The 11,077-nt window shown below is 44.9% G+C and overlaps 2 protein-coding genes across 6 annotated transcripts in view; both read left to right on the forward strand.

The window, feature by feature from the left end:
- Positions 1–9,870, forward strand: part of ACLY (ATP citrate lyase) — a 49,210-nt gene extending 39,340 nt beyond the window's left edge. For all 5 annotated transcript variants that reach the window (XM_006776648.2, XM_006776649.2, XM_006776650.2 and 2 more), the window contains 9 exons: positions 874–1,001; positions 1,568–1,661; positions 4,191–4,345; positions 5,631–5,781; positions 5,975–6,118; positions 7,162–7,275; positions 7,861–7,943; positions 8,444–8,520; positions 8,893–9,870. In XM_006776648.2, coding sequence (XP_006776711.1) covers positions 874–1,001; positions 1,568–1,661; positions 4,191–4,345; positions 5,631–5,781; positions 5,975–6,118; positions 7,162–7,275; positions 7,861–7,943; positions 8,444–8,520; positions 8,893–8,987 — 1,041 coding nt within the window. In that variant the 3' untranslated portion in view covers positions 8,988–9,870. The remainder of the gene's footprint in view (positions 1–873; positions 1,002–1,567; positions 1,662–4,190; positions 4,346–5,630; positions 5,782–5,974; positions 6,119–7,161; positions 7,276–7,860; positions 7,944–8,443; positions 8,521–8,892) is intronic.
- A 1,108-nt stretch (positions 9,871–10,978) lies between these two features.
- The window catches only part of KLHL11 (kelch like family member 11), a 9,149-nt gene continuing 9,050 nt past the window's right edge, over positions 10,979–11,077 (forward strand). Inside the window, exon 1 of the mRNA XM_006776736.2 lies at positions 10,979–10,993. Coding sequence (XP_006776799.1) covers positions 10,979–10,993 — 15 coding nt within the window. The remainder of the gene's footprint in view (positions 10,994–11,077) is intronic.

The raw sequence follows: 11,077 nt of genomic DNA on the forward strand, positions 1-11,077 counted from the left end.
CTCGGTGCTTCCATTTCCTTTTTTTTTATAGGGAATAGTCATAGCTACTGAAAGATTAATGAGTAAAGCTTTTAGAGAAGTGCTGGGATATATAATGAGTGTTGTTTAAACAGGTTAGGTGTGATTACAGTCACCCCCAACTCTGTTCCTAAGTCAGGGTTTTGTACCAGAGGTTTCACTGGGTTAATTCATTTTCCCCATCGCTTCATCAAAGACATTGGTTTTCTCTTCCTTCTCGCTCACTTCCCACAGTCAGTCAACTCCTATATTCCATTGGATTTATATTTTACCTCGGTACATCCTTAGGTGGAAGGCAGCCATTGCTCGTTGGCTTCAGGTAACTGTTGCTATGTGGGAATATAAACCTACGGCACAAAATCTGACTTTCAGAAAAGCTGGGAATTTGTATTTTGACATGAAACCTTTTTTTTTTTTTTAACATTGGTACCTATTTTACAAAAAGTGTGTGTGGGATAATCATATCATGTCTATGAGCTCACTTCAACCTCAGGTTGCCAATTTGTAACACCCCCTACCTGTTGCTCAGAACTAATCCCTGTCTTCCATCCCCCGGACCTCTGCACCAGGGGAAGCCAGGGGAAGGGTCTGGGGAGTTGGGCTGCCAGACTTTGTATCCTAGCTCCGTTACCTACCAGCTGTGTGATCTTGAGTGTTATTTCCCAAATGTGTTGATGTTTCAGTGTCCTCATCCATAAAATAAGTCCTCCATCATACCTGCTTGGGGTTGAAGGAAGTGATTTCTGAAGAGTGTTTGGTGGCTCTGGCCTGTAATAAGTGCTGTCATTTCCCAGGAGCCTTTGTTCCCTCTCGGGGATTAACGAGCCAGTCACACCACTCTCCTTTGCCTTCTAGGTACAATTTGGCCACGCTGGCGCTTGTGCCAACCAGGCTTCTGAAACTGCAGTGGCCAAGAACCAGGCTTTGAAGGAGGCAGGAGTGTTTGTGCCCCGGAGCTTTGACGAACTTGGAGACCTCATCCAGTAAGTGAACCTGTGGTAGGAGCCTCCTGGGTCAGCAGCCTCTCTAACATGGAGGTGTCTGATATGCCTGGTCCGTCTCAGCAGCTGTGTGGATAGTCCAAAACCCTTTTTTTTTTTTGGCTTTTATTTTATTCTGTTTGTAGAAGCAGCAGTTACAGGCCATTCACACTGGTATTATACAAAACATGTTCACTTTCTTAACCTTCCTACTTGACTGGCCATAAATGAAAGATGAGCATAGAAATATTTAGAAAGTGTCACCTCTAATTGATGGTTAAAGAGTTATTGATAAACTGTTGTCTCTTCCCATTCATCCTTTGACCTTACCTGGCTTCCAGATTCAACTTTCATAATGCCCCATTCAGAGGTGATAGGGGAGTCTTGGCTAGAACCTGTTTTCACTTGGGAATCTAACTGGTAAGACTAAGTCACAGACAGGAAGGGGGTACAGAGAAGGAAAAAAAGGAGTTTGGGTTAGATGGAGGAGCATTCTTGGGATGGCTTAGAAAAGCCCAGAAGAAGATCCACATGGGTGTCTTTTCTCCTGCCCTTTCCCTGCCTCCTAGGTCTGTGTATGATGATCTTGTGGCCAAAGGGGTCATTGTCCCTGCGCAGGAGGTACCTCCCCCGACGGTGCCGATGGACTACTCCTGGGCCAGGGTAGGTGCCATGTATGCCCCTCACTGTGTGGGCCAGGGAGATTTAGGGGCTGAGGTGTGGGCTTTGGCGTGATTTGCCTTGAATCCTTGGAAGGCAGGCCTGACCTAGTAGAGCAACCACGTGATCACTGCTCTGGGCTCTAAACCACACCCCTAGGAGCGGCTTCTCCAAGGGCTCAGGAGAAACCAGTTAGACTCCTGGATTCCACCTCCTCCCTGTGTGCTGGAGCTTGTGGGTAAAACAATGCAGGGCCGCAGAGGGTGGAGGGCAGTGGGTATCTCCACAGCTGGGTTGCCTGACCTGGAAATGGGGCTGGGGCAGACAGTGTCCCTGAGAGTTGTTTGTGCTTCCTAAGAGGTCTCAGGCTGAAGTAAGGGACATAGATGAAAAACTAGTCTTCTTGATATTTAGAAATCAATATTTAAAAGACCCAATTAGAAAAAAAGGGTAGTAAAGGGCCTTTCAACAATAAGAAGTACTCACCTCACCCATTATATAAGGAACCAAAGTAAAAACTGGGGTACTACCTTGACCGAGTGGTTCAGTTGGAACTTTGTCCCGTACACAAAAAGGTTTCAGGTTTGATCCTCAATCGTGGCACTTACAGGAGGCACCTGATCGATGTTTCTCTCTCTCCCTTCTTCTCTCTCTAAAATCACTAAAAAAATATTCTAAGGTGAGGATTAAAACAAAACAAAACAATGATACTAGTTTTTCCCAACAGCCCAGCAAAGATAAAAATTCTTTGGTAATACACTGTGTTTGTATGGGTGTGAGGAAACTGGTGCATTCATTCATTGTTGGTAGGAATGGAAATTGACACAACCTTTCTGACAGGCAGTTGGGTCATATGAATCAAATTTAAAAGTGCTCATACCTTATGGTCCAGCGATTCCATGTCTAGATAACTACTTCAGAGAAATGTTTACATATACAAAGAAATCTGCTCAAGGATATTTTTCTAGTTGATAGTAATCAGTGAAGGAATTGCTAAATGGTGATATGGTCATATGATGGGCTACTGTGCTGCAGGTAAGGGAGCAAACTGGATCTATGTGTGCTGAAGCTCAAGTTCATTGAGCAAACCCATTACAGGACAGTATATCTAATGTGATTATAAAAACTCTGCACACAAAACGGTGTTGCATAGTCTCCATGTGTTTATGCATGCATGTAAATAAAAGTGGAGAAAGAAAGGCCCAGAAAGATGTCCACTAAACTGACAAACGCCAAGTCAGAAAGCTGAGATGGGGGAGAGGTCAAAGGTGACATAACTTGATCAGTTCTGTTTTAAATTTTTAAAAAGAAGATACTCATGTAATTAGAATGTAAGTTAAAAGCATTTTTTAATTAAAATTCATGGGGGTAACTGAAGAAATGGGCCTGGACAATGTTGACTTGATGATAGCCCTGGGTGCCCAGGTCGGGAACTGGGAAATTCAGGAGCTCAGTCCCCACCCCTGGGTAAAAGGCATCTTGAGGGGATCCCCCATACCCACAGCCATGTGCCTCATTACAACTGGGGATCAAGCAGCAACCCAGGCATGTGCCCTGACAGGGAATCAAACCAGTGACCTCTTTGTTCCTGGGTCATAGCTCAACCACTGAGCAACACCAGCCGGGCCATTCTTCCATTTCTTAGCCAGGTGACTGTTATTGAGCCACTGTAATGTTCATTTCCTCTGTTAAACATGAAGAATGACTTTCTTTTGTGAGGTTAGAGCAGGGGTGGGCAAACTTTTTGACTCGAGGGCCACAATGGGTTCTTAAACTGGACCGGAGGGCCGGAACAAAAGCATGGATGGAGTGTTTGTGTGAACTAATATAAATTCAAAGTAAACATCATTACATAAAAGGGTACGGTCTTTTTGTTTTTAAGTTTTATTCATTTCAAATGGGCCGGATCCGGCCCGCGGGCTGTAGTTTGCCCACGGCTGGGTTAGAGTGAGCCCATGGATGTCAACTGCTTAGGGCAATGCCTGGCCCCACAAATGCTCAGTAAAGAACAGAATAGAGCTGAGGCTAAGCAGGTGCCATAGTGTGGCACTCCTGTCTTCTTCTTCTTTTACATATTTATATTATTGGTTTCAGAGAAGAAGGGAGAAAGAGAGAATCATCAATGATGAGAGAGAATCATTGATCAGCTGCTTCCTGCATGTCCCCTACTGGGGATCAAGTCTGCAACCTGGGCATGTGCCCTGACTGGGAATTAAATCCTGACCTCCTGGTTCATAGTTCGATGCTCAACTACTGCGCCACACCGACCGGGCGTTTTCTACACTTAGATTCAGTAAAAGAGTTTTTGCATTTCTTGGAGGAGCTTGTCTGTCAGGGTGGGTGGAGATATGCAAGTAGAGTCCCAAGCCCAGGCACAAACCCGACCGGGTGGAAGCTGTTATCAAATACATGGCCACCAGAATTTTAACATATTCCTGGGACACTGGTTTTGAGAGCACAGCCGGTGGTGCAGTCCAGGAAAAATTTCTGTGGTTATCATAGTGCTGTTTGCTTCTGCCCGTCTCTGCTCAGGAGCTGGGCTTGATCCGGAAACCTGCCTCATTCATGACCAGCATCTGCGATGAACGGGGACAGGAGCTCATCTATGCAGGCATGCCCATCACCGAGGTCTTCAAGGAAGAGATGGGCATCGGCGGGGTCCTCGGCCTGCTTTGGTTCCAGAGAAGGTGAGGCATGGAAGGCAGAAGTTGGTAGAGCCCTGCAAACTGGAGTTAATGATTTTCCCCTGACGGGAATGGGGGGGCAGCCTTGAGGAATAGTCCAGGGCCTGCCTTGAGGAATAGTCCAGGGCCAGTCAGGCCATCTTTATGGCCACAAATCAGTGATAAGGCTAAATGAAAAAAATACAGACTCCTACGTCTTCCAAGAACAGAAGGGTCAGTCTAAACCATGACTTAATCAGGAATCTTGGCTCGGCCCCTTCCCCTTGGGAACATACGAAGACACGGGACAGAGTCAATGCAGGCCTCTTGAGAGAGAGAGGAGGGTTAGCAGGAGAGGCCTGGATGGATCTGGTGGCAAAAGAGCACAGGGCTGGTAGAGTTGCTGAACACACGTAAAGTACCTGTATCATTAGCCTGAATGTGAGGAAAAAATGGTTCTCTCTGCAACTCCCAAGCTTAGCCCTCCCCTGGGACTGACAGCTGGGCAAGGGGGCCAGGGAGTCCATGATTCACAGAGCCCTGGCGTGGTGTGGGCCTGGGCAGAAGGCCAGGTTGAAGTCTTGGTTTGTGTCATGCCCTCACCTGCAGAGGTGGATCTTGTCCTGCTTTGGGCCCTTCCAGGGAAATGTTCACGAGCTGTAACACCTGAGTTACCAGAGCAGGTTTCACTCTGCTCTTGCGTCCCCATGTCTCTAGGTTGCATTCTTTTTTTTTTTTTTTTTTTTTTTTTCTTGCTTAAAGTATTACAAAGGGTATTACATATGTGTCCTTTTTTTTCCCCGCCCTTGACAATCCCCTGGCCTCCCCTACCCCCCTATGTCTTATGTCCATTGGTTATGCTTATATGTGCAGGTTGCATTCTTAATCACAGTTGGTAGGATGAACACTGGAGGTCTAGGGCTCCTGCATTGTGAAAGGGACAGGGACCTCACTTCTTCTCTGTCTGGTTCATAGAGGGTAGCCACAAATACAGGTCAAATCCTGTCATAGCAACTCATGCTGAAAACTGACTAAAGAAGAGATTTCACACCCTGGTTGCTAACTATTTAAAACCAGTATTTGTTCTCAGCAGAGTCCAGAGCCTCTCAAGAATCTGGAGGTTTTGCCCTGGAGTTGGTATGATAGTATCAGACCTAGATTGGCAGGTTGCTGCCCTTCTTGAGTTTGAGTGACTTGTTTAGGGAGGTGGGAGGAAGTAGGAGCATGGCCTTGTCAATGTATCTCTTGTTCAGGAGCTCACCACCGCTTCTGTTCTTCCTTCCCCTGTCCCTTTACTCACCCACTCTAGGTTGCCCAAGTACTCCTGCCAGTTCATTGAGATGTGCCTAATGGTGACAGCTGACCATGGCCCAGCCGTGTCTGGGGCTCATAACACCATCATCTGTGCTCGAGCTGGGAAGGACCTGGTCTCCAGCCTCACCTCGGGGCTGCTCACCATTGTGAGTATTGTCTTCCCGGGAGTGCACAGCAGGGACACTGGGCTTTGGCACTGTGCAGCTTGGCTATAGTAGGTCCTAGAAGCAGCCCTGGAAGGTGAAAGCCTGCGCAGGGGGTGTTCAGGGCGTGCCAGATTGTCTGCAAAGCAGAAGGAGAATCACAGCTCAGGGCAACAGGGGCTTGCTTCTCCTACAGGGTGACCGGTTTGGGGGTGCCCTGGATGCAGCAGCCAAGATGTTCAGCAAAGCCTTTGACAGTGGCATTATCCCCATGGAGTTTGTGAACAAGATGAAGAAGGAAGGAAAACTGATCATGGGCATCGGTCACCGAGTGAAGTCGGTAAGTTGTTCTCCTTGAGGGACTGGATGAAAGGGGACAAGAGAGCATCAATTTAGTTGAGAACACGAAGGTTCTTGACTCCAACATGCAAAGCTTTGGACTTGTTGACAGGTGAGAACGTTGTAATACAGGTTGCCTTTAAACAGTGTTTATCGTGTTTAGTTGTGGTGTGAAAATTTGATGAGCTGGAAACTCATTCTATGAACCTTATAAGAGAAAGGACAGGCCGAAACCGGTTTGGCTCAGTGGATAGAGCGTCGGCCTGCGGACTGAAGGGTCCCAGGTTCGATTCCGGTCAAGGGCATGTACCTGGGTTGCGGGCACATCCCCAGTGGGAGATGTGCAGGAGGCAGCTAGTCGATGTTTCTCTCTCATCGATGTTTCTAACTCTCTCTCTCCCTTCCTCTCTGTAAAAAATCAATAAAATATATTTTTAAAAAAAAGAAAAAAAAAGAGAAAGGACAGGTCAGGGTAAGGGGACAGATCAGCACCTGAGGCTAGCTGCATGCTGCAGTAACACAACTCCCAGAATCGCAGTGGCTTGCAACAGAAAGGGTTTCTTATTCACTCTACACCCTCTGTGGGATTCACCCCACCCTCACTGCGGGTTGCCTGCTGCTCTGTTCTCTGTCATTACACTGAAGCAGCAGCCCCTCTCTGGGAAAAGTCATGGCAGGGGTTCTTAAAGCTTCTGTTGGTACAGCTCACTTTCTCTAGAATTTCCTTGGCCAGTGAAAGTCACATGGTTAAGTCTGACTCACTGGGACAGGAAAAGCAAGAATATCAGGGCAAGCCTGATGGGTAGAGGCCAGGGAATAAATATTTTATTTATTTATTTATTCTTAAAGTATATTTTTTATTGATTTCAGAGAGGAAGCAAGAGGGTGAGAGGGATCAAAACAATGATGAGAGAATCATTGATCGGTTGCCTCCTGCACACCTGGGTATGAAATGCAGTGTGCCTACTTGTGACATGAGCACAAACATACTCCTTAGCACAAGTGTTAGAGTGAGTTCCTCTGTAACTTTACATCACTTTCTAGATAAACAACCCAGACATGCGAGTGCAGATCCTGAAAGATTACGTCAAACAGCACTTCCCTGCCACCCCCCTGCTTGACTATGCGCTGGAAGTGGAAAAGATTACCACCTCAAAGGTAAAAAAGCAAATGCCCCTAATTCTTGAATTACTTGGCAGAATTCTTGGGTGAATTTCTTGGCAGAAATGAGACAGCCAAGTTATCTTTTGATTGTGTAACTAAAATTAAACCTGGTTTTCTGGAAAATTTTATTTCTGTTGCATAACTACTAGTAAGTCCAGCAGACATATACTAAATGTCAACTAGGTGTCAGATCCTTTGCTAGACAATGGGGATTGAACTCGGTAAGACAGTCTCTTCTAACCAACTGGGATGCTTTGGGAGGAGTTTTTTTTTTTTCAGTGTGCTTTTTTTTTTTTTTCCTTTCCTTTTTTTATTATTATTAAGGTATTACAAATGTGTCCTCAGCGCCCCCATTAACCCCCAACCTCCCCCCCACACACACACACTCATGCTCCCATCCCCCTGTTGTCCATGTCCATTGGTTTGGCTTATATACATGTATACAAGTCCTTCGGTTGATCTGGGAGGAGTTTTTTTAAATGGTGATCAGAATACGTAGTGTAATAGTAGTAATAGTGGAAAATTACAAGGGAAATATGAGAAATAATGACAAATGCTTTGAATATTTTGCCTTCCCAGAAACCAAATCTTATCCTGAATGTAGATGGCTTCATCGGAGTTGCATTTGTAGACATGCTTAGAAACTGTGGGTCCTTCACTCGGTGAGCTTCGCAGCCCTTTCCTTCTTCATAGTGTTTATTGGTTTTTGTTGTTCCCTCCCAACTCTGAAAATAATGCATGTTCACTATAGAGAACTTAGAAAATACGTAGTAGTGGTATAAAAAAGAACAAAAATTGCCTCTACTCCCACCACCCAGAGCATCCCTCTTTTCCACTTTGAAATCAAAGAGAACTAGCTTCTCACTCCTGAGCAGAGGTTGTACTGTCTGGGAGGAGGGCCGTCATGTGAGCCATTTTAAAACTACATGTTGAGCTCTGGCCGATGTTGCCCAGTGTGTTAGAGTGTTGTCCTGTACACTGAAAGGTTGCGGGTTCGATCCCTGGTCGCAGTGAATACAGCAAGAACCAGTTGATGCTTCTGTCTCACATCAGTGTTTCTGTTTCCCTCTCTCCCTTCCTCTCTCTCTACAATGGGTGGAAACATACCCTCATGTGAGGATTAAAGACAAAACAAAAATACCACATGTTGATTGTGTTGCAGGGAAGAAGCTGATGAATATATTGACATTGGAGCCCTCAATGGCATCTTTGTCCTGGGAAGGAGCATGGGCTTCATTGGTGAGTGAGTTGTTACTGTTTGAAGAGGGTTTTAGGTGGGATTGTTTATTTCCCCTGTGGTCCAGTTACACTGCTTAACCCATATGGTGAGTCTCTAAAAAGAGATGTCACATTGACTTAATCTTGTTTCTAATCCGTCCTTTCTTACCTTCATTTCCCCCTTATCTTTACCTTTGTTCCCTTGTCTTGGAAGTTACTTTGATTGCAAACCAAGCCTGACATCACCTATGGAATGGGTCTCGATTTACTTCCCCATTTCTTTGTATCTGCCTTTTTGTATTAGCTGCATTTCCCTTCCTTATCCTTTCTCCTTCACCAAACTGTTAACAAATTCACCAACTCAAAAAAAAAAATGCATTTGCTCCATTTTAGGGCACTACCTTGATCAGAAGAGGCTGAAGCAGGGGCTATATCGTCACCCGTGGGATGATATTTCATATGTTCTTCCGGAACACATGAGCATGTAACTGAGCCAGGAGTCCTGTTGCAGTGAACTGAAGACAACTCCTCCCTTGGGAAGTAGTGTGCGGACAGCTGGCACTGGAGCTTGCTCTAGGATGGGCCTGGGCTGTGAACCCACTGGTTACAGGCACGGAAGACCAACGCCCACAGGCTAACATTGTTCAGTCCATACAAAGAAGCTTAATATTTTTTTTAAGCATAGAAATAAAAACAAAGCCAATATTTGTGACATTTGCTCTGCTACCTGCTGTAATTATTACATAAAAGCATCTAAGCACTGTCAAGATAGTGTTTTTCCTCATTGTAGGGCTTTCTGATGCTTTCTTTTTTCCATTAGTTAAAAAAAAATTTTTCCCCTGGAAGGAAGGGAATGAAACTTTGAAGACCTCAAGATACTATACATTTAAGGCACTCCTAATGTCTTGTGTTTCCACGTCCCTCTTTTCCTGCTTATATAACATAAAAAAACATTGTATTAATCTGATCTTTTTAGAGTCTTTTTGTGTGTTCTGTGTTAAGGGTTTGTGTGGTATCTCACTGAAACGTTCCATATTGCAGACCAAAGTCTGCTTATGTCGTGTTGAGACCATTGCATCCTTAGCCATTGTTACAGAATATGTGGAGGAGTAAGTTAAAATGTAAAGTTGTAACATACATATGTTTAAAATGGAAACGCAAAGCAAAAAGCTGTGAAATGTCTGTGTCTTATGTTCTCTATATTTATGCAACTGACTTGTCTGTCTGTTACTGAAGTGTGGGTCCAAGGACTCCTCTCCAGCCAGTTTGCATCTGTAATCCACAAGATTCTGGGCAGCTGCCACCTCAGTCTCTTCTCCGTATTATCATAGTTTGGTTTGAATAAACTATATAGTAACAATGAATACCTTACTGCTGTCTCATGTCATCCATCCCATTTCATCTGTATTCCTTTGAACTTTACTTTCTAGTAATTTTACTACATGTATTTTTAAAAATGTTAATCTACCTCTTTTTGTTTTAAAAAAGGAATCAATCAAAACACTATTTCCAAAAACGAAACCTTACCTCTTTTTGTTTTAAAAAAGGAATCAAAACACTATTTCCAAAAACGAAACACCTCCCCCCCCTTATATTTGCACCTCCCTCTTAGTGAATGAGAACCAAAGCTCTACCCATCCAGATACACAAGCCAACAACATGGGAGCCATCCTTTCCTTCTCTATCTGGTTGACAAGTGCTATCAATTTACCTTTTTAAAAAATAATTTAGCTTCAGGCATACAGCATAATGATTTAGTATTGGTATGCACTGCAAAATAATCACCGCAGTAGGTCTAGTTACCATTCAGTTGACCTTTAGCATCTCTGATGGATCCATATCTAGTGTGCTAACTTGTGCCCCTAGTTCTACTTTGACCCCTCAGCAGTGCATTCTCCATGCAGCCACCAGTGATATTTTTTAAAACATCTAATTTGAAACACCCCTTTGCTTAAAACCCCAACGTGGCTTTTGGCCATCTTTTTAACAACTATGTAGGGAACAGGATAGCTATGCAGGCCAAGCACTGCAGAACACAAGCCTCATTTCATCCTCACGGCAGTCTTCCAACGTACGCTACAAGATACTGGGTTCCCAGGTAATAACTTGCTCGCCCTCAATCATGAGCTGCATGCCCAACTCATCCATAAGTTGGAGCTCGGTCTCAAGTTTGCTGTTTTTTTAATTTACTCCCAAGCCATTTTAAATCTTTACATAAAAATCCTGCCCTGGCCGGATTGGTACATCTTCCCGCATACCAAAAGGTAGGGAGCGTTGGTTCAGGGTCAGGGCACGCACCTAGAGGTTGTAGGGTCCATCCCCCGGTGGTAGGTGCCTTGGGGAGGCAACCAATCGGTGTTCTCTCCCATCGATGTTTTTTTCTCAATTTCTCTGTCCCTCCCTCCCTCTAAAGTCAATAAGAATACCCCCCAGTGAGGATTTAAAAAAAAACCCTGTACGGCCGCCCAAGGCACTAGCAATGGGTGATGGTCTCGTGTGGCTTTTGTTTTGCCAAACGCCCACGAGCAAGAACTCGCTGCTCAGGAAGGGAAAGGACACCAGCCGTTCCCACCCCCGC

The sequence above is a fragment of the Myotis davidii genome, unplaced genomic scaffold, assembly GCF_000327345.1.
Source record: "Myotis davidii unplaced genomic scaffold, ASM32734v1 scaffold69, whole genome shotgun sequence".
NCBI lineage: Eukaryota > Metazoa > Chordata > Mammalia > Chiroptera > Vespertilionidae > Myotis > Myotis davidii.